Source organism: Pantherophis guttatus, chromosome 4 (genome assembly GCF_059756535.1).
Source record: "Pantherophis guttatus breed Tessera chromosome 4, ASM5975653v1, whole genome shotgun sequence".
Taxonomy (NCBI): Eukaryota; Metazoa; Chordata; class Lepidosauria; order Squamata; family Colubridae; genus Pantherophis; species Pantherophis guttatus.
The window spans coordinates 157,017,144-157,040,269 of NC_142066.1; the positions used below are offsets into that span (position 1 = coordinate 157,017,144).

The following is a 23,126-nucleotide window of genomic DNA, read 5'->3' on the forward strand; positions in this document are numbered from 1 at the left end:
ATAAAAAATCTCCATTGGTAAGCAAGTTGATTATTAAGTGGCTTACGCCTGATTTTATGAGCTTTTTTTTTTTTTTGGCCCTGCTGTTAACTGAATCACTCTCGTTGTTAAGTGAATCCGGCGGTTGTTAAGCAAATCTGGCTTCACCCATTGACTTTGCTTGTGGGAAAGTCGCAAATGGCCATCCTGTGACCGCGGGAAAGCTGCAAATGGTGTGACAGTTGTGTTACTCACTGAGCAACCACAGTGATTCGCTTAACAACGGTGGCAAGAGAGGTCGTAAAATGGGGCAAAACCCAGGTGACAACTATCTCTCGCGGCAACAGAAGTTTCGGGCTTCGTCATAAGTTGAGGACTACCTGTAGAGCAACCTGGTTTGCCAGAGCTCTCTTTCGCCTCTGCCCCCTCTTTGTCTCTCCTTCCTCCCCCCACACCCCAGTGGGGCGGGGGGGGGCTGAAAGGGGCGGGCGGGGGGCGAGGTCAAGGCGCAGGGAGGGGGCGAGGAGAGCGTGTGAACGGGGCCAGCCTGCAGTCCCGGCAAAGGCAGACCCGGAGCAGAAGAGACCCCCGACCCAACCCGGAGGGAAGCCGCGACCCCTGAGTAAGCCGCGCAGAAAACTCCGGCAACTTCAAAGGCGCCGCTTCCCTCGGCTGCCAAATTGGGGAAGGGTCGCTTTCCTTTTTTTTTTCTCTCTTGCTAACCGGGCGGGAGGAAGGGGACGCATCTGCGGGGCTGCTGCTGCTGCTGCGACCCCCGGCCCGGAGTCTGCCTGCTTCTCTTTCTCTCACGCACCGACCCACCCACTCGCGATCTTCCGAGGAGTGGGCAGGAAAGAGGGTCTCCGGCGCCCCCCGTCAGGCTGATCGTCCCGACGAGATGAAACTGATCCGGCGCTTCGTCCTGGCGCTGCAGCTGCTGGCCGCCAAGGTGGGTCGCCCCCGGGGGTCGCTTGCGGGGAAGGGGGGTCTCGGGAGGGAGAAAAGACCTCCTATTCCAAGCACGGGGTGGCCCCTCATTAAGGGGGTGCAAACAAAAAGGAGGTCCAGAAATTGGAGAAGGGCAGCTAAAGGTTTCCTTGGGACCCTTCAGACCTCCCCCTCCCCAAGAGAAAAGCCCCCGCCGTGGGATCGGGGGGGGGCGTCTGGCTGTTGGAAGGAAGATGGGAGTTTTTGGTCCTTTCGCAAACTGGCAAAAAAAGCCCTGTCCTAAGTGCGCCCCCTTTTCTGGGCTACGGAGGGTTAGGGTCTCTCCACACTCGCCCGACAGAACTGGGCAAAAGTCTACCTGGGGGAGGGGGCCATTGCCTCTGCAAAGCAGGAGTAAGAGGGTCGTGAGAACACTGCCCACCCACCCCCAAAAAAGGGTGGGAGCTCCATGGATGAAGCTGGCAGAGGTGTGTGTGAAGGGCATTTCAATCCCAATCTGCTTTAAACTTGCTTTCAGTCTATCTGGGGGTCATAGGGACGGAGGGAGGGAGGAATAGGAGGAGAAGGGGAAAAAAAGAAGGAGGGAGAAAGGAAAAAAGGAAAAGGAAAGGAGGAAGGAAGAAGAGAGAAAAAGGAATAGGTCAAGAAAGAAAAGAATGAGGGAGGGAGGGAAAAGAGAAAGAAAAGGAAGGGGGAGCAAGAAAGGAAGGAGAGGAAGGAGAAGGAGAAGAAAGAAAGGGGAGGAAGAGGAAGGAAGGACGGAAGGAAGGAAAAAGAGGAAGAAGGAAGAGAGGAAAGAGGAGGAGGAATACGAGGAGAAGAAAAATGAAAGATAGGAAAAAGGAAGGAGAGGAGGATAGAACCCTTAGAAGGGGAATAATTTGAAAAAAAAAAGGGGGGGGGAAATACATTCCTGAGTCTCCTTTGGGTGTCTCCTCCAATCCTTTCCTCATTTCCATTTGGACTCAGTTTCCCAGTCTATGAAATGGGAAGAGCTTTTCTTCCCCAGGGACTCTTGCTGAATTTGCACCAGGGATTTCCCCAAACTGAGTCAACGGTTGCAATGACCCTCGAAACTTGTCCCTTCTCTGTTTTGGGGGCAAGGCTGCCTCTTTGGTGAGTTGGGTTTCCTTTAAATTTAAATTTAATTTGCTTTGGCTTATTCAGGACTCCCTGGCCAAAGTTTGGCCCAACTTCGAAGTCAATACACAGCAGGTCTCCGGAGTTCGCAAAACTACCATTTTAGAGGTTTAATTCAAGCTTATTTTTAAGTTGAGCTCTGCTATTGCAAAAAGGAAAAAAAAAAATACAGCAAAATAGAGATTCCACGAAGAAAGGTGCAAATGAGACAGCAGGAGCTTGGTTTTGCATTCCCACAACATCCTTAACCCGATGAATGGATTAAAATGCTTGTTTGATTCACACAGAACCTTGTTTGGGGGTTGGGTGGGGTGGACTCCCCCCAACAAAGTCAACTACTCTCCCCTAAAACCCTCTGCACCCTAAATTCTGTTAACCTGGACCCAGCTTTGATGTAATGTGTGAATGCTTTGATTTTTATCTTCCTGTGGTTTGGGTGTCATGTGAAGGCAACAAGCTGGTTTGTTTTCCCTCAACAAATTAAATGGATCACAAGGAAGGTGGGCATTTGAGAAGCCATTTCTGGCTTGTTCTTTCCATGTGCATAAATATTTAAATGGTATTATAAATGCATCTTTTATTATTTATTTATGAAGACAATGTATATGGCTGCCCAACTCACTCACAGTGACTGTGGGCTGCGTACAAAAATGTAACCCCAATGCAGAACTAAAACTCAGGAAAAATAAAACTCTAATACAAAAATAAAACCCCATTCCAAAAATAAAATCCAAATAGGAAAATAAAACCCCGATGCAAAAATAAATTTCCAATGCAAAAGTTAATTGTGGTGATTAGCAATAACACTACAATATCTGTAACACTACAATACCAATGGTGCTTTGTAGAACATCCCCACATCAAGTTTGGGTCCTTAAGGACTTTTTCTCTTAAACAAAGAGGCTGAAAAGAGAAAAGGGAGGCACAATAAACTTAATTTATTTAAATTTTAAAAACTGGGAAGCATCAGTTTGCACGCACAGTTAAACAAAATTATTTTGAGACAAAGGGAATGTGTCATTTTGACAAAGCTGAGCTGCTAACGGTTTGCAATTTAAATATCATGTGTAAATAGATACAGAGACCAGTTAAAAGGACAGGAATTGCAAAGAATTTTTAAAAAGTGACTTGCAAGGATTTTGGCCTAATGCAAAACATATTGTTAAGCAGCTCAAAATATCTATTGTTCTCATCCCATTAATTCCCACCCAGCTTTCCTTTCTAACCCAGCCAATGAAAAATAATGGAAAAAAAAGAAGATTAAAGTTCCCACTGAAGCTGGAAATGAAGATTGTAATATTTTATCTAAGAGCCATTTTCCTAATCTCGAGACAACACACAGCTTAAAAGTGTTTGGTTGACGTAAAACTACAGTCATTAAAATACTTTTGGAAAGTTTCCATGTACAGGCTTATGACCATATGGAGCCCAAAATTTCTGTTGCTAAGCGAAACATTTGCTAAATGACTTTTGACTCATTTTACAACTTTTCTTGCCACTGTTGTTAAGTGAATCACTGCAGTTGTTAAGCTAGTCACACAGTCATTAAGTGAATCTGGCTCCCCCATGGACTTGGCTTGTCAGAAGGTCGCAAAAGGGGATCATGTGACCCTGGGACACTGTGACCGTCATAACTATGAGTCAGTTGCCAAGCATCTGAATTTTGATTATGCGACCATGGGGATGTTGCAATGGTCATAAGTGTGAAAAATGATCACAAGTCACTATTTTCACTGCCGTTGTAACTTCGAACGGTCACTAAATGAACTCTTGTAAGTCAAGGACTGTCTGCACTGTTGTTATAATTGTGGAATATTAATGTTAATAGCACAGATTTGGTTTTTGTTGCATGTATGAATTATTTGTCCTAAATTTTGCACTTCTTATAAATCTGGTGATTATAAATTCTTCGGATTTCTATCTTCCTAAATAGCATCTTTTCCCTAAAGGAGTATTTGAAAAAAATACCTTTTGGAAATGTCTAAACCAGTCAGTCTGTTTGCAACTTTAAGAAAAGTGGACTTCAACTCCCAGAATTCCCCAGCCAGCATGCTGTTTGGGAAATTCTGGGAGTTGAAGTCCATCTGTCTTAAAGTTAAGGAAACATCCATCTAAATGACTTGAATTTTAACAAAAACAAGAAAAAACTGCCCCCTTTTAAGAAAACGCAATGTGGTCTCCTTTCCTCTACAACCCACCTGTGATTCAGCAACAGGATGTCAAGATTTCCTCCAGTTGGGCTAAACCCCCATTCCCCCCCCACACACACAATCTGCCAGCAAACCTCTCATTTCAAGGCCACTCAGGACCTGGTGAAGGGCAGATCCTTCCCAACATGCTTGTCAATAGGCCCATTTTACAGAGGAAAAACTGAGGCATGGAACTCCAAAGACAGTTGGAAAGGAAAACCGTCCACTTGGGTTCCTTTTTCTGCATCCTGGCTGGATTTGGTCAAGGGTATTGGGGTTCAGAGGACTTCCCTCGCTAGGATCAGGGGAGGGGGGCTCATTCAGATTAAGCCCCCCTCCCCAAGAAAGAAGGGGGTATTCTGAGCCTCTTCCCCACCCCTTTTCTTTTTTTCAAGAAAAGATTTGACAACCATTTGTCTGGAATAGTATATAAAGGTATCTGTTTTGGGCAGGGGGTTGGTCTAAATGACCTCCAGGGTTCCTTCCAGCGTTAGGATTTTATGCTTCCTTCCTCTAGCAGATTTTACATTGGGATTAATGGAGAGTGCATTTTTCCAGCGTCACTCTTCACATTTTTGCCTGCCTCATCACTGTCACAAAGAGATGAGGTAGGGCTATCAAAAACTCGCTTTATATAGGTAGTCCTCGACTTATAACCACAACTGAGCCAAAAAATTATGCTGCTAAGCAAGACGGTTAAGCGACTTTTGCCCATTTTGCAACCTTCCTTACCATCATTAAGGGAATCACTGCAGTTGTTAAGCGAGTCACTTGGTCATTAAGTGAATCTGGCTTCCTCATTGACTTTGCTTGTCAGGAGGTCGCTAAAGTGACCCCGGGCCACTGCGACCGACATAAATACAAGTCAGTTGCTGAATCGTTTGAATTTTGATCACATGACCATGGAGACGCAATGGTCGTAAGTGAGAAAAATGGTCATAAGTTACTTTTTTCAGTGCTGTTGTAAGATTGATCGGTCACTAAATGAAGCGTTGTAAGGCGAGGACTACCTGTATTTTCAATTTTTTACATGCTGCTGTGTTGCATGCAGGGATTTCTGGCTTGGAGGAAACGGCAGGGGAATTTGGGCTGCGTATGTGGGTCTTGTGTGCACATATTTGTGCGTTCAGAATTGGAAGGAATCCAGAAGACACGAGTTTCAGCTTCTCCTGCCAAAATGCCGCAGGGCAAAACATTCTCGGTTGGTGAAAAGAGAGATCTTTCCTTGTCCCTTTCAATAAATGAAGATACTAGAGGTGTTTTCACGGAAAGGCTGACTCGTCAGGTGTCTGGCTCTTGCTGACCTTGTCCTTATGAGAGAATTGGCTGGCTTGTGGACGGGGCACCACCAGGAAATCTCAAGACAGCGAGCGATATAGCAAAACATTTGCTGTTTGGATTATTGCCTAGGACAGCGATGGCTAACCTTTTTGTCATCATGTGCCAAAAGTGGGAAGAGCATGTGGGGGTCACGCACGCAAGTGCCCACACCCATAATTCAATGCCCCCCGCCCCCCATGCATGTGCGCACGACACCCCCACACATCGGTGCTCCTCCGCTTTTTGCACATGATAGCAAAAAGGTTAGTGGTGGGCCTGGAAGGCCCGTTTTTCGTCCTCCCCAGGCTCCAGAGGTGTTTTTGGAGCCTGGGGAGGGCTAAAACAGCCTTCCCCACTCCTCCAGACGCCCTCTGGAGGCCGGAAATAGCCCATTTCCCAACTTCCGGTGGGCCCAGAAGGGCCAAAAATCAGCTGGCCGGTACGCGCATGTGCACTGGAGCTGAACTCGGACAGCACTTGCGTGCCCACAGATATGGCTCCATGTGCCACTTGTGGCACGCGTGCCATAGGTTCACCAACGCGGGCTTAGGAAACCTTAACTTAGAATAACAGAGTTGGGACCTTGGAGGTCTTCTAGTCCAACCCCCTGCCATTTCTGACAAGTGACTTAGTCTCTTGTTAAAAACCTCCAGTGATGGAGCACTCAAAACCTCTGGAGAGAAGCTGTTCCACTGGTTAATTGTTCTCGCTGTCAAAAAATTTCTAGGTTAAATCTCTCCCCTGATCAGTTTCCATCTGTTGCTTCTTGTCCTGCCTTCTAAGTGCTTTGGAAAATAACTTGTACCCCTCTTCTCTGTGACAGCAACGATGGAAGATGGCATTTTTAATTTTCAAGATTTCAAGCATTTTCCAACCTTAGCGACTTGAAGAGGGATGGACTCCAATTCCCAGAATCCCCCAACCAGCATGCTTTAGAGGGATGGACTCCAATTCCCAGAATCCCCCAGCCAGCATGCTTTAAGAGGGATGGACTTCAATTCCCAGAATCCCCCAGGCAGCATGCTTTAAGAGGATGGACTCCAATTCCCAGAATCCCCCAGCCAGCTATGCTTTAAGAGGGATGGACTCCAATTCCCAGAATCCCCCAGCCAGCTATGCTTTAAGAGGGGAGGACTCCAATTCCCAGAATCCCCCAGCCAGCTATGCTTTAAGAGGGATGGACTCCAATTCCCAGAATCCCCCAGCCAGCATGCTTTAAGAGGGATGGACTCCAATTCCCAGAATCCCCCAGCCAGCTATGCTTTAAGAGGGGTGGACAGCTGGGGAATTCTGGGAGTTGGTCTCACCCATCTTAACATTACCAAGTTTGAACAGCAGTATTCTAAAAGGAGGCCATAATTTGATCCTCCATATTCAGGAGCAGTTTATCTCCAACCAGCTGCGGAAAGGCAATACCAGAGATAGTAATTCCGCTGAGAGAAACAGTTTACAAGTAGTCCTTGACTTATGAGCACAACTGAGCCCAAAAATCTTGTTGCTGAGTGAAACTGCGAGTTTTGCTCCATTTTACAACCATTCTTGCCAGCGTTGTTAAGCGAATCACTGCAATTCTGTTAGTCACACAGTTGAGCAAATCGGGCTTCCCCCGTTGGACTTTGCTTGGCAGGTGGTCGCAAAAGACGATCACGTTACCCCGACCGTCGTAAATGTGAATCGGTTTTGTTCACATGACCAATGAGGATGGTCGTAAGTGTGAAAAACGGTCCCTAGTCACTTTTTCCAATCCGGTTGTAACTTTTTTTTTTTTTATTAAAAAGTTTTAAAAAATTTTACAAATGTTTTCCCATCCCCCCTCCCCCCTCCCTCCCCAACCCCCCCCTGACTTCCCAGAGCAAAATACAGGGTATAGCATTTAACAATCATATACTAACATATGCTAACTATCTATAGACTCCTATCTCCCTCTTGTACTTTTAACTCCCCTTTTACATGACTAAATTTAAATACTTTCTAAAGACTCTTTATTCATTCGTAAAATATTTGAAACTTTTTAATCCCCATATTCGTTTTGAATATAGTCCATCCATCCTTCTCCATTCCAAAATATATCTTTCATTTGAAGGGTCCTTCAAATAACGCCGAAATTTTGGCCATCTCTGCTCAGTTCATTGCGGTTGTAACTTTGAACGGTCACTAAACGAATCGTCGTAAGTCGAGGACTTTATTTCAAAGGCCAGGCCTTTCCAAAAGGGGAGATGAAAGTCTCCAGAGGAGACCCCAACCCCCCCTTTTTCTCTCTCTATATATTTGGAAGAAGGATGGGTTATATCCTTTTGGGGAGGGGGGGTGTAATAAGATCTGCTTTCCTCCTGGAGTGACAGGGCAGGTTTCGGCTTAATTAGAAGAAGGGCCTGGATCTGGAGAGGGGGGGGGCAGGGGGAGCAGCCGGGTGGGTTTCGGGAACGGGGGTTACGGGACCCTGGAAGGAACAGAAGGCGTTTTTGTTCCTTCGGCCCAGGGTGTGGGGTGCAAAGACATTCCTGAATGCCAGCTGCCTCCGCCCCAGGCAGATTCCTCCTCGCTGGACCGACGGTCGTGTTTTTCGGCAGGCGGGGAGGGGGGGGATCCTGGTGCATTCCGAAGGTTATTAAGAGAGACCCCCGCAGGGCGGTGTCTGGGGAAGTAAAAGCCCCTCGCAACTGTGAACTACCCCCCCAAAATGCAGAAAATTAGTGCTGGAATTCAAAGCCCTTCAAAAGTCTTGGGGGACCCCCCCCCCCACACACGTCACCCCTGCTCGGTTTTTCAGAGAAGAAGAGTGGGGGGGGGTGTATCCTGCTAAAATGCTTCCTGGTTCAGGAGGATTCAAAACACTTTTTTTTTCCTCCTGACTTTGCGATGCCAGAAATTCACTGGTCCCATGTGGGGGACAATCTGGAAGGAAGAACTACAAAGCCCATCGTTCCCAATGCGGCTGGGTAATGGTGTTGGGAGGGTTGAAAGAGGAACAGGGTTTTTTTTTAGGAGGGGATGTCTAGCAAAAGATGTGGCAAGAGAGCGTCGATTTGGTGTAGGGATGAAGGTGCTGAGCCGATTACCAGGTGACTGTGAGTTCTAGTCCCGCTTTAGATATGAAAGTTGGCTGGATGACTTTGGGCCAATCATCATGAGACTGGGAGTTCTAGTTCCCCCTTAGGCACAAAAGCCAGCTGGAGCAGTCTCTCTCAGCCCAACCCACCTCACAGGGTAGTTGTGTAGAACAGGAGGTGGTGAGTTCTAGTCTTGCATTAGGCACCCAGTCTATTCTTCTTCTTTTCCTTCTTCAGTTCCTTTTGTGCAGCAGGATTTCTGGGTTTTTCCATCATGGCTGCTTTAAGACTCGTAGACTTCAACTCCCAGGATTCCCCAGCCAGCTATGAATTCTGGGAGTTGAAGTCCATGCCTCTTAAAGTCACCCTGTTCAATTTTCTCACCGTCTGCGGTTTTAAGGGTTGGGAAGGAGAGAAAAGGATCTCAAGAGATTGCAAATCTAACGAGTTTGCAAACCCTGATTTTAAGCTCCTGGTTTGATTCTCCGATCTGACTCTGATTTCAGCTTCTGGCACATCAAGGCTGCGAAAACGGGGAGGTGGCTTCATCGGGAGAGTGCTGCACCCTGTGTCCCCCAGGCTTCGGGGCACGGGTGCCCTGTGGGAGCACCAACACTGTTTGTGAGCCCTGCCAAGAAAGTGAGTATCCAGTTCCTTGTGGGGGGGTGACCCCCAGTTTGAACCCTACAGATGTAGAAGAAAATCAGTCCCATATTCTAAAGATGGATAATAATAGAGTAGTAGAGACTGGGAGGCTGGGAGTTCTAGTGCTTCCTTATGAATGAAAGCCGGCTCAGTGACTTTGGGCCAATCATCAGAAGATGGTGAGTTCTAGTCCTGCCTTAGGTGTGAAAGTGAGCTGCGTGACTTTGGACCAATCACCAGGAGACTGGGAGTTCTAGTCCTGTCTTAGGCACGAACGTTGACTGGGTGATTTTGGGCCAATCATCATTAGATTTTGGGCCAATCACCATTAGTTCTAATCCCGCCTTATGAATGAAAGCCAGCTGGTTCAATTTGGACCAATCACCAGGATGCGGGGAGTTCTAGTCCCACCTTAGGCACGAAAGCTAGTTGGATGACTTTGGATCAGTGATTCTGTCTCATCCCAACCAGGGGTGAAATCCGACCGGTTCCGACCGGTTCGGGCGAACCGCTAGGGATTATTGGCATCACTTCGCCGAACCGGTAGTAATCACCTCTCATTGGCCCCACCCACGCCCGGTTGCCTCTCACCTCTTCCAGCTGCTCGATATTCCCACAGAATTCAACGTTAAATGCAGCAGAGAGAATGCTAACTTTTCTCCCTCCATTCAGAGCGGAGCCTGTCCCTTTAAGGTAGTCCCCAGGAGGGAGGGGGCCAGGGGGGAGCAGCTGGAATGGAGCTCTTTTCCTAAAGGGAGGAAAATGGGGAAGGGGATTTTCCTGCCTGTCATCCATTCCTCAATCTCAGCACAGACTGAGAGAAGGAAGGTAGGCAGGAATATCCCCCTCCCCATTTTCCTGCCATTCGCAACAAGGAGTGGCTGGGAGGGGAGGGGCTGGTGAGGAGCCCCGCGATGTGAGTGATGTCGAGTTGGCCACGCCCACCCAGTCACATGACTTCACCCTCCCAACAAGCCACACCCACAGAAATTTTTTAATTTCACCCCTGATCCCAACCCACCTGACAAGGTAGTTTTAGGTGGAAGGTAGAAGGGTAGAATTAGGTGCGTTCACCATCTTCGGTTATTTAGAAAGATAATAAAAGTGAGATAAATATAAAATAAATTGCAAATGGGTCTAGGACAGTGATGGCTAATCTTTTTGCCATCGTCTGCCAAAAGTGGGAGGAGCATGTGGGGGTCATGCACGCATGCCCCCCGCCCCCCACGCATGTGCGCACGACACCCCCCCACACCGGTGCTCCTCCGCTTTTTGCACGTGATAGCAAAAAGGTTACTGGTGGGCCTGGAAGGCTCGTTTTTCGCCCTCCCCAGGCTCCAGAGGTGTTTTTGGAGCCTGGGGAGGGCTAAAACAGCCTTCCCCACTCCTCCAGACGCCCTCTGGAGGCCGGAAATAGCCCATTTCCCAACTTCCGGTGGGCCCAGAAGGCCTGAAAATCAGCTGGCCGGTACGCGCATGTGCACTGGAGCTGAACTCGGACAGCACTTGCGTGCCCACAGATATGGCTCCACGTGCCACTTGTGGCACGCGTGCCATAGGTTCGCCAACACGGGTCTAGGATATGCCCAAATTACTCCCCCAGTGGGGGAGGGGGAATCCCCCTAATAGAAAGACCATAAGTACTCCCCCCTTCAACATGCCTGGGGTTTTGGTGGTAATCCTTGACTTAACGACCACAACTGGGAGAATTTCCATTCTCTAATCAAGACAGTTCTGAGTGAGTTTTTGCCCCTTTCGAAGGCCTTTGCCATGGTTGTTATGCGAATCACATGGTCGTTAAAAGAATCTGGCTTACCCCATTGTTTATGGGGAATTGTTTAGCCAGGTGGAATGGCTGCAAACGATGACCAGATGAGTCCAGGACACTGAAGCCTTCATAATTACATGCCAATTGCCAAGTGTCTGAATTTTGATGATCTGACCATGAGTCGTCAGTATGAGGACTGTCACAATTCACCACTGTCACTGGATGGCTCCATTATGGTCATAAGTCGGGGACTACCTGTAGAATTCATTTGTCTTTCTACTGTCTTGCTGGCTGTGTTGTACACATGTACCTCTTACTCTGCTCCTTTACTCTAATCGTGCAATTTCAAAAGTTCTGGGAACCGATTTGAGTCTCCATCCCAAATTTGGAAGGGGACATAATTCACACAGATTGTGGTTTCCTCTTATCGTAGGTGTGACATTCTCCTCCACCGCGAGTGCCACGGACCCTTGCCAGCCATGTTCCATATGCCCGAGACAGCTTCCCATCCGTGATTCCTGCACCGCGACTCGTGATACGCTTTGCGCCGCCACCAGCTGCCCGCGCGGACATTACCTCGCGCCGGGAAACGGGACGCGGCCTCGAGGGTCCTGCGTTCCTTGCCGAGTGTGCGAGGAAGGCTACGGGGCGATCCAAGAGTGCAAGCCTGGCAGTGACACAACGTGCCAAAAATGCCCCGAGGGTTACTACTCGGAGGTGAAGAGCCCGTACGAGCCGTGTCTGCTTTGCCGACGAGAATGCGGACCGAAGGAAGTTATGATCCAGTCGTGCACCCTGTTATCGGACACTCTCTGCATGGGTACGTTGATGCGCCATGGGAAAAGCTGGATGGGGGAGGGTCAGGATCCTTCCGGAGAATTCAGTGTGGGTGGAGGACACAGGCTGCTCGGCAGGGATCTACTGGATTCTGCAGACCTGTTCTTCCGAAGGATGCGATTGCATCTTCTCACAGCTGTACCGTCTTGTCTCTAAAGATTTGGGTGCTGTGGCGTGCAGGTAGTTCTCGACTTACGACCACAGTCGAGCCTGTAATTTCTGTTGCTAAGCGAGATAGTTGACAGCCCCATTTTACAACCATTCTTGACACAGTTGTTAAGTGAATCACTGCCGTTCTTAAATTAGTAACTCAGTTGTTAAGTCAATCCGGCTTCCCTGTTGACTCTGCTCATCAGAAGGTCGCAAAAGGGGATCATGTAACCCCGGGACAATGCAACCGTCATAAATACGAGTCGGTAGCCAAGAGTCTGAATTTTGGTCCCGTTACCCTGGGGAGGCTGCAATGGTCATAAGTGTGAAAAACGGTCCGGAGTGACTTTTTTCAGTGCCGTTGTAACTTTTGAACAGTCATTAAGCAAACTGTTGTAACTCAAGGACTACCTGTATTTGGAAACTGGGCAGAAATTCTGTCAGGTTTTATGTACTGGTAGTCCTCAACTTACGACTGTCTGTTTAATAATTGTTCAAACTTACAACGGAACTGGAAAGAGTCATTTTCAAGCAGTCCCTTTTCCAGTTTTAGATACTTGTGAATAGTAGTTGAATTACAACGATTCGTTGAGAAACCATTTGAAGTTGCAACGGCAGTGAAAAAAGTGACTTACAACTGATCCTCGTAGTTATGACTGTCGCAGCATGGCTAAGTCAGGTGGTTGTTAAAGTGAATCATGCCTGAATTTAGGGCCCTTTATACTACGATTGTTAACCATGACTGTAGTCGTTAAGAGAACCAGGAAGTCGTTCAGCGAATACGGCTTCCCTTGGCAGGTCAGAAGCCGGTTGAGAAGGTCAGAAAAGCCGATTGTGTGACCCAGGGACACTGCGCCATAGTGGCGTAGTGGTTAGAGCGCAGTACTGCAGGCTATTCCTGCTGACTACTGGCTGCCTGCAATTTGGCAGTTCAAATCTCACCAGGCTGAAGGTTGACTCAGCCTTCCGTCCTTCCGAGGTGGGTAAAATGAGGACCCAGATTGTTGGGGGCAAATATGCTGACTCTGTAAACCGCTTAGAGAAGACTGTAAAAGCACTGTAAAGCAGTATATAAGTCTAAGTGCAATTGCCCTTCCTTCCTTCCTTCCTTCCTTCCTTCCTTCCTTCCTTCCTTCCTTCCTTCCTTCCTTCCCTCCCCTCCCCTCCCCTCCCCTCCCCTCCCCTTCCCCCCTCCCTCCCTTCCATGGTGCACAGTGATTAGAATGCAGTATTGCAGGCTAACTGCCGACTGCCAGTAGTTCGAATCCCACCAGGCTCAAGGTTGACTCAGCCTTCCATTCCTCCCGAGGTGGGTAAAATGAGGACCCAGATTGTTGGGGGCCAATAGGCTGACTCTGTAAGCTGCTTAGAGAGGGCTGGAAAGTGCTATGAAGCGGTATATAAGTCTAAGCGCTGTCCTAAATCTATGCCGGTTTACCAAGTCCCCAAATTGGGATCACATGACCATGGGAAATGCTGCGATAGTTGTAAATGTGAGGACCGGTCATAAGTCACCTTTTTTCCATGCTATTGCAACGGTTGTAAGGCGAGGACTACTTTCATCTACAGAGGGTTATGTACTTATCGGTCCATAAGTAGATCTATTTATTTATTTAGATGTGCCTTGGGAGGGTTTTTTCCTCCGTATTTCACCATAAAAGCCCCCGTAATCTTGATCCATAGAAGATAATAATTGTAGCTCAGGGTTGAACTGGGGGGGGGGGAAGGGTCCTTGGTGGGTTTCTTGCAGATGTTCCTCTAGACAACATCATCAGGACTAGAAGGGAGTGGGGTTTGTAGGGAGGAGGAGGAGGAAGAAGACTGTGGGGTCTTCGTTCCTCTCTGAATTCAGTTATTTTTTTGCAAACGTTTCATGACCCAACTAGAGAACATCATCAGTGCTAGAAGGGAGTGAGATTCCCTCTTATTTTTCTATACCAGTGACTTACCCAGTCAGGTTACTCTTGACCTTCTTGCCTTGCTCTCCCTTTTGGCCCCTTTGCACCCCAAAAACCTGGGGGCAACATGCCCCAAACTCGCGGTCAACCCGACCAAGTTCGCCTCCTAGAAGATGTTGAGGCCATCCTCCGACCCAGTGGAGAGATCTGAATTCGGATCCTCTTAAGCTTAAAGCCCTTTTCTTGCTCTCCCCTGTTTCTAGAGTCTCTTGGCTATTTTAGGGAGGATTTTCTGCTGTCTGTCTGTGTGTGTGTGTTGTGTATTTGTCTGCCTGCTAGACTCCTGCAGTTGCTGGTCTTCGTCATAATCTTCCTTTTGTTCCTGGTCTGTGTCTCTAATCCTCCTGGCAGGCGGAGGGGGGGGGACGTGGGGTGGGGTGGGGGTGGGGGAAGGACTCCCCCATAGACTGAGCCGGAAAGGGTGGGGCAGAGTGGTGAGTCAACAGCCACACACACACACACACACACACACACACACACTCCTCTGCACAGACACATTCACACTATTTGTCAGCTCTGGGCTGCCTCATCCTGTAACTATTTCCCGGCTGTGGGTGCACAGCTGGTGGGGGGAGATGGGGGGAGATGGAGGGTGGTAGGGAAGCACTCTTAAGCCTTGAAATGAGAGTTTCGTGTTTGCTTTGGGGGAGAGAGACGCACAATGGGGCAAGTGTCTGTTTTCAGCCGTGCTAAAAAAAAAAACAACCCCAGGATCAACCAGATGCAAGAGATAGAAAAAACGGAGAGAAAGAAAGAGAGAGGGAGACAGAAATAGAGAGAGAGAGACAAAGAAAGAGAGGGAGGGAGAGAAAGAGTGAGTGGGAAAAGAAAAAAGGAGACAAAGAGAGAGACAAAGAGGAAAAGAGAGAGAAAATTAAGAAAGGAAGAGGGAAAGAAATAAATAGGAAGAGAGGAGGAGAAAAAGAGACAGAATAAAGAGAGAGAAAAAAGAACAGAGAGAGAGAGAAAAGTGAAAGAAAGAAAGAGACAGAAAGAGAAAGAAGGAGGGAAAGAGAGGAAAACAGAAAGAGACAGAAAGAGGGAAAGAAAGAGGGAAAAGAAAGAAAAACAGCGAAAAAGAGAGAGACAGAAAGAGGGAAAGAGAGAAAAAGAGAGAAAGAGAGAAAGAAAGAGGGAAAGAGAAACAGAGAGAGACAGAAAGAGGGAAAGAGAAACAGAGAAAAAGAGGGAGGTTGCAATTCTGGTTAATTTTTCATGTCTCAATTGCATCATGTCCCAGTGCAAATACACACACAAAAATTCAGATTTTTCTCTTTTTTCCAAAAACTAAGCCTTTCACCAGCTTTCTTGCCTCGACGGCTGAGTGGAATCAGGGAAGCTTTTTCAGAGAGCTACCGATGGGGAGTTGGGTTTTATTTTATTCCGGCAACCCTGCAAGCCGAAAGCTAGCAGAGCAGGGTGGAGGCTTTGTAGAATCCACGTTTTGGCGCTTATTCCTATTTTAACGTGGCTACGAGCAGGGTGAAATGATCCGATACAGGCAGTCCTCGTCTTACGACCCCAGTGGAGCCCAAAGGTTCCGTTGCTAAGCTAGACAGCTGTTTTAAGTGAGTTTTGCTCCATTTTACGACCTTTCCTGCCGTAAATTGTTAAGCGAATCACTGCCGTTGCTGCGTTAAGTCACATAAGGTTGTTATGTGAATCTGACTTGGCTTGTCAGAAGGTTGCAAAAGGGGAACTGTGTGACCCTGGGACACTGCAAAACCGTCATAAATATAAGTCAGCTGTCAAGGGTCGAAATTTTGATCACGAGAGCCTGGGAAGTCTGCAATGGTCGCACGTGTGAAAAAAACAGTCCTTTTTCAGTGCCGTTGTAACGTTTGAACGGTCACTAAACGAATAAGTTGTAAGTCGAGGACTACTTGTATAACCCTGATTTTCGTGGGCCTTAAAAGACCATCCAGCAGGCAGCCCTCAAAGGAACCCCTAAAATCGTGAAAAATTGCAAAACTTAAAAGCAAAGGCAGCCCTGTGGATTCAACGCCAAGCAACACCGATTTGAGCAAACAGAGAAGTTCACACTGTCAGAATTGCATTATAAATCTTGTTGACAAAGAAACAGTCAAATGGCTTCCCTCCAGAAGTTGCAAGTGCTTAAAAACACCGGAGGTTTTTAAGAAGAGAACAGACGACCATTTGTCTGAAATGGGGTAAAGTCTCCTGCCTGAGCAGCGGGTTGGACTAGAAGACCTCCAAGGTCCCCTCCAACTCTGTGATTCTTGTTAATTCAGTGCCCAGATCTACAGAATCTGATACCAGCAGCGAGGGAAAATTGCAATCCGGGCAATGCAGAATTCTGCTTCCCGGCTGGCTCCCAAGCACATTCCTGAATCTTTTGGGGCTTCCATCCCAGCCAGGAACTCACCGGTGTCTCTGTGCAGAGACAGATGTGTGCCAGATGTGCGGGAGAGGATGGAGGGGGGAATTAGGAAAAATGATGAATTCCTGATGTTTTTCTTCCTTGCCACCATCTAGCCTGGTTTTTTTTGCAAATGGGGAAGGAGGGGGTCGATCCTCCCTTTGGTCTTTTGCGTTTGGAGAAATAATTTGGGATGTGTGTTTGGCTTCTACAGGCGGTCCTCGACTTATAACTGTTCGAAGTTGCAACAGTACTGAAAAAAGGGACTTACGACTGTTTTTTTCACACTTGCAACCATGGCAGCCTCCCCATGGTCACGTGATCAGCGTTCAGACGATGGGCAACTGACTCGTATTTATGACGGTCGCGGGGTCGTGTGATTCTTTTTTGCGACCTTCCGACATGCAAAGTCAGTGGGGAAACCAGATTCATTATATCAGCTGGGTTACTAACTTAACAACTGCAGTGATTCACTAAACAACTTATGGCAAGAAAGGTCGTACAAATGGAGCAAAACTCACTTAACAACTGTTTCACTGAGCAGCGGAACTTTTGGGGCTCCATTGGGGATATAAATTGAGGACGACCTGTAGTTTGGTTTTTTTTTTGTTTTTTTTTTTTGAGTTTTCCAAAATAATTTGCAGGGAACACTTGTTATTTTCTTCCACTTGAGGTCTCTCTCCCTCCCTCCCTCTTTCTCTCTCCCTCTCCCTCTCTCTCTCTCTCTCCTTCCCTTTCTCTTTCTCTCTCTCCCTCCTTCCCTTTCTCTCTTTCTCCCTCTCTCCCTTTTTCCCTCTCTCCCTCCCTCCCTTTCTCTCCTTCTCTCCCTTTCTTTCTCTCTCCCTCCCTCCCTCCCTTTCTCTCCCTTTCTCTCCCTCTTTCCCTCTTTCTCTCTCCCTCTCTCTCCCTTTCTCTTTCTCCCTCTCTCCCTTTCTTTTTCCCTCTCTCTCCCTCCCTCCCTCTTTCTATCCTTCTCTCCCTTTCTTTCTCTCTCCCTCCCTCCCTTTCTCTCCCTCTTTCCCTCTTTCTCTTTTTCTCTCCCTCCCTCCCTTTCTCTCTCCCTCTCCCTCTCTCTCCCTCTTTCTCTCTTTCCCTCTCTCCCTCTTTCTCTCTCCCTCCTTCCCTTTCTTTCTCCCTCTCCCTTTCTTTTTCCCTCTCTCCCTCCCTCCCTTTCTCTCCCTCTTTCCCTCTTTCTCTCCCTCTCTCTCTCTCTGTGACCCCCCCCCTCCCGAAGGTGCTTCCAAGTCATTGGGGTTTGCTTTCCCCTAGTTTTAACTTTCTGTTTAATTTCAATTTTAATTGGGGCAGATAAAGAGCTGCAGATCCTGAAGCGGCCTGAAGGGGCGCCCCAGAAGGACAATCCGAGAAGGATGGCGCCCCTAGAGGCGGAAGGCAGCGATTCCCACAACTCGTCCTCGGAGTTTGTGCCTTCGCTGATGGACGACCATCCCAACAACATCATCCCTGTCTACTGCTCCATCTTGGCCGCGGTGGTGGTCGGACTCCTCGCCTACGTGGGGTTCAAATGGTGAGTCTCCGGGGCAGGGACCCCCATCCTTATGGGACCCACCCAGCCGTCTTCAAATTCCCCTCAGGAAAAAAATCTTAAAAAATACAGCATCCCTTTTTTTCCCCCCCTGAGATGCTGCTTTTCTCCTTTTGGGGAAATAAGATCCTTGGCCCAACCTCACCCCTCACGCTAAAGCTAGAATTAAGCTCTACTTACGACCGCAATTGAGCCCAGGATTTCTGTTGCTAAGCGAGGCGTTTGTTATGTGAGTTTTATCCCATTTTACGATGTTTCTTGCCACAGTTGTTGAGTAAATCACTGAGGTTGTTAAGTGAATAACCCGGTTGTTAAGTGAATCCGGCTGCCCCATTGACTTTGCTCGTTGGAAGGTGACCAAGGGCACTGGGACTGTCATAAATACAAGTCCGTAGCCGAGCGTCTGAATTTTGATCACATGACTTTTTTGGGACTCATATTTATGACGGTTGTAGCGTCCTGGGGGCTCACAGGATCCCCTTTTTACGACCTTCTGACCAGCAAAGTCAGTGGGGAAGCCAGATTTGCTTAACAACCACGTTCCTCAGTTGCAGTGATTCGCTTAACGACTGCACCAAGAACGGTTGTAAAATGGAACAAAACTCACTTAGCAAAGGAAATTTTTGCCTCAATTGTGGTCGTAAGACGAGGACTTTCAGTATTTAGCCTTTGAATCCCACCCAAGCTTTCCAACTTGCTCGTTCTCTCCACTCTCCCTGCCGGACTTTCATATCCGCCCCACTCTTCAATTCCGCCCCCCATCCCCAGCCCTTCCTCCCTACTCATCCGTCTTCTGCTCACTGCTACATTCCTCTTTTCCACCCGTCCGGCCATCTGTTTGGAGATGTCACTAAGAGAGGCTCTCTTTTCCTGCAGTGCTTTTTAAGAGTCGGCCAACAAAAGCAACCTCCGAGTTATAATTTTTTAAAAGTTCGCACGCCGCCAGTTCTACTGTAGCAAGATCTGGCTGTGATTTGGAGGGGCAAGTGGCCATTTCCACTTGAAGGGGGAAATAGAGGGAGGGTCGCCAAATCACCGTCTCCTCCTGCTCTGATGCAGCTGGACAACCTGCAAGCAGAAGCACCAGCTCGCCAAAGCCCGGATGGGGGAGTTGGCATCGTCCCCGGAAGGCGAGAAACTTCACGGAGACAGCGGAGTCTTCCTCGACACTCACAGCCTGCAGGAGCAGCACCCGTTGAATAAGGGTAAGGAGGACTTCGATGGGGAATTGTTTGGACTTGATTTTTTGGGGGGCTTCCCTATTCAGATATTGATCAGGCTGCTAGAGTCCAACCCCTCTTTCAAGGGAGGAGGAAATTAAATTAGGAGGAGGGAGGGGAAGAGGGAGGGAGACAGGAAGGAGAAAAAGAGAAGGAAGGAAGAACGTAAAGAAGGAAAGGAAATAGAAAAGAGAAGGAAGGAAAGAGGGAAGGAAGGAGAAAAAGAAAGGAAAGGAAAGAGGGAAGGAGGGAGGGAGAGTGAGGAAGGAGAAAAAGAGAAGGAAGGAAGAACATAAAGAAAGAAAGGAAATAGGGAAGAGGGAAGGAAGGAGAAAAAGAAAGGGAAAAAGGGAAGGAGGGAGGGAGAGAGAAGAAGGAGAAAAAAAAAGAAGAACGTAAAGAAGGAAAGGAAATAGAAAAGAGAAGGAAGGAAAAAGGGAAGGAAGGAGAACAAGGAAAGAAAAGGAAGGAAATGGAAGGAGAAAGCAGAAAAGGTGAAGGAGGAAGAAATGGAAAGAGTGAGGAAGGAAAATGAAAAGGACAGCGAAGGAAGGAAGGAAGGAAGAAAGGAAGCAAGGAAGAAAAAAAGGAAAGATGGAAAAAGAAGAAGGAAAGAGCAGCTCCATCAATCTGAATCAATTTCCTTCCCCCCCTTTCTTCCCCAAGCAGGACCCAGAGCCGACCCCCGCCTCTACAGCAACCTCGCCCACCCCCTGCAGGAGGAAGTAGAGCAGATGCTGGAAGCGCCCACCCCCTCTGGCAAAGACTGGCGCAGTCTGGCCCAGCACTTGGGCTACCCGGACGAAACCATCGAGACCATCGGCTGGGGGGAGGCCCCCGCCCACACACTGCTCTCCGATTGGTCGGCGCAGGAGGGGGCCACGCTGGAGGCCCTGTGCCAGGCCCTGACCGCCATCGAGAGGGGGGACGTGGTGGACCGTCTGAACGCGCCCCTGGAGGTCAGCTCGGTGGTGTGAACGCTCCCCACCACCCTCCGTTGCTGCTGGAACATCCAACCCTTAATTCTTGTCGTTCTGGAGTTTTTTTTTGCTTAAAAATAATTTTAAAAAATAAGATTTTTAACAAGCAGGGCAGTGGATGAGGGATAGGACTTTGCTTTTGGGTGGGGGGGGGGGTGGAAGAAAAAAAGGAAAATTTGGACAAATCACCAGGGAGGGCTGGATGGAGGTTACCGAGGTGCGTAGCAGGAGAGAGAGAGAGAGAAAAAAAAAACTACTATCAGTCCTCCAGGCATGTTCCTTCTCTGGAACAGCTCTTTTGGATTTCCTGGTGGTGCCCTATCCACACTGGTTTAGTTTTTGGTCAAATGGGCCCTGATTGGTCAACCGAAGTCTCCCTCTTCCTCTTGCTCTCATTCTCTCTTCTTTTCTCCCATTCTCTACTTTACTTTCATTCTCTTTTTCTATCTGTTCTTTCTTTCTTTCATTCTCTTTTTCCCATTCTTTTTCCCTCATTTTCTCTCCTGTTCTTATTTTCATTTCTTCATTCTCTCCCTCTTTTCTGTCTATTCTCTTCCTCTGTCTTTCATTCTTTCTCATTCACTGATTCTTTTTCTTTTTCCCTTCTCTTTCTCTCCCAGTCTCTTTCTTTCATTCTTTCTTCCTCTGCTTTCTTTTTCATTCTTTTATTCTCTCCCTCTTTCATTCTTTCTGTCTCTCATTCTCCCTCTCTCTCTCTTACACACACACACACACACACACACACACACACACACACACACACACACACACACTGGTCATTCTCTGCATTGCCTTTTTGTCTCTGGTGGCCCTTTTGGCTAACCTCATGATGGGATCCTAATCAGGGCTGAATCCCGAAGTGACCGTCATCAGATGCTGGACCCAGGTTGACTCCCAGCAGAACATGGCTTAACAAACCCAGTTTGTTACCCAAACAAGCTCCCGGATGGCTTCAAGCGTTGGCTGGCTGGGCTTGTCCACACAATTGGACCCACATTCCCACAAGATGCTGAACCCTCGATCTCCCCCAACTTATTTTCACGGAATCTGAGCCCAGCTGAGGCTCTGCGGCTGACGATCCACTTTACAGAGAGGATGGACTTCAATCACAGGGTCGTGGCTGCCATTTTGACTTATTTGACCTCTCCTGGCTGCCACAATTTGCTTCCTGTGGCTTCATCCGGCCAAAACATTTCCGCAGGACTGAGTTTTCCCTTGAATTTTATTATTATTCCCACAAAATGAGACAAGCTGCGTTGGGCAAGCCATAAATCATAGTTAACTGATCAGAGTGGCTGTGATCACCAACTTTATAAACCAAGATTAAATTGCGGATTATGGATTATCTTGGTTTACCCAGCACTCCACAATGGTGTTTCTCAGCCATGATGGGTGGATTTCAACTGCCAGACACAATTTTATGACTGTCATTAAGTGAGTCACCGCAGTCCTTAAGTGAACCCCACCCTCATAAGGGAAAACATTTTACGCAATGGGTGTTTTTTGCTGGAAAAACCAAAAAAAATGTTGCAAAGTGTGATCATGTGACCATGGGATGCCGCAAACGGTCATAAATGTGAGACAGTTGCCAAATGCGTGAAATGCAATCCCAGGGCTGGTTGTCATACGTGGTTGCCTCAAGATGAGCACACACAAACCTAATAAAAAAGTAAAATACAGGAAGTCCTCTACTTACGACCACAGTTGAGCCCAAAATTTCCATTGCTAAGATGTCGTTAAGTGAGTTTTGCCCCATATTACAACTTTCCTTGCCACAATTTTTAAGTGAGTCACTGGAGTTGTTAAGTTAGTCACACGGCCGTTAAGTGAATCCAGCATCCCCCATTGGCTTTGCTCGTCAGGATCGCGTGGCACCCCCGGGGGAGACGGCGACTGTCATAAATATGACTCAGTTGCCAAGTGTCTGAATTTGGACCATGTGACCATGCAACGGTTGTTAAGTGTGAAAAATGGTCATAAGTCACTTCTTTCCATGCCATCGTATGTTCGGTCACTAAAAAAAAGGTTGTAAATTGAGGACTGCCTGTAACTTAATGATCCTGTAGTAACTTTGAACTTTTAAGTGACCAGGTCATAAACCGAGGACCGCCTGCCGAGAGAAGAAAGATGCTGGTATTTTTTTCGAGTTAATAAAATTAACTTCCCTTCTGTAAATAATCCTGGAGTTTTGAAAGAGAAGAATTGTAAATATGCAAACTATTGTTGTTTTCACAATTCTACTGTTTAAATAAAGTTTTCATTGTACAAGAGGTAGAAGGAAATCGTTCCGGGGGGTAGGTGGGTAGAGGGATTTAAAAGCAGGTTTTGGTGTCTTCCCAAATAAATTAAATTATCCTGCGTCTGACCGGATGCTCCCAGAATTCCCCCCAGAAGCTCTCCAGGAAGTGCCAGAATCTTCTAAGGGAGGGCCGGAATCGGGAGTGAAATCCAGCAGGTTCTGACAGGTTCTGGCGAACCGGTAGCGGAAATTTTGAGTAGTTTGGAGAACCGGCAAATACCACCTCTGGCTGGCCCCAGAGTGGGGTGGGAATGAAGATCTTGCAGTATCCTTCCTCCAGGAATGGGGATTTTGCAGTATCCTTCCCCTGCCACGCCCACCAAGCCACGCCCACCAAGCCACACCACGCCCACAGAACTGGTAGTAAAACAATTGGATTTCATCATTGGCCGGAATAGCCATCTTGGAAGTCTTCTGCTTCTCCTGGGCTGACCAGCAGGAAAGATCTTAAAGTCACGTCCAGCAGCAGAGATAGGAGGTCTCGCCTTTCATCCCTTCCCTGCAAGGTCAGTTTCCGGGATTCCCCCAGCCATCCAGCGTGTGTGTGTGTGAGTGTTTCCCGAACATTGTAGAAGTGTGTGGCCTTAACAAAATGAATGCACACCGAGGGAGGGAGGGAGGAGAGCAAAGAATGAAAGGGAAGGAAGGAAGGAGAGGGAAGAATGAAAGAAAAGGGAAGGGGGGAAGGAGGGAAGAATGAAAAAAGGAGAAAAAGAA

At 47.8% G+C, this 23,126-nt stretch overlaps 1 protein-coding gene across 2 annotated transcripts; it reads left to right on the forward strand.

The window, feature by feature from the left end:
* Nucleotides 1–343: 343 nt before the first annotated feature.
* LOC117657341 (tumor necrosis factor receptor superfamily member 16-like) lies at nucleotides 344–22,378 on the forward strand. Of its 2 annotated transcripts, none has more exons than XM_087893167.1 (6): nucleotides 344–928; nucleotides 9,133–9,265; nucleotides 11,473–11,859; nucleotides 17,673–17,892; nucleotides 18,970–19,115; nucleotides 19,800–22,378. In XM_087893167.1, the coding sequence occupies exons 1-6, from the start codon at nucleotides 878–880 to the stop codon at nucleotides 20,105–20,107; spliced, it is 1,245 nt and encodes a 414-aa protein (XP_087749293.1). In that variant the 5' UTR covers nucleotides 344–877; the 3' UTR covers nucleotides 20,108–22,378. The 2 variants fall into 2 exon arrangements, with proteins under 2 accessions (XP_087749293.1, XP_060540451.2); XM_060684468.2 differs by having other exon boundaries at nucleotides 483–928; nucleotides 19,797–22,378.
* The last annotated feature ends 748 nt before the right edge of the window (nucleotides 22,379–23,126 follow it).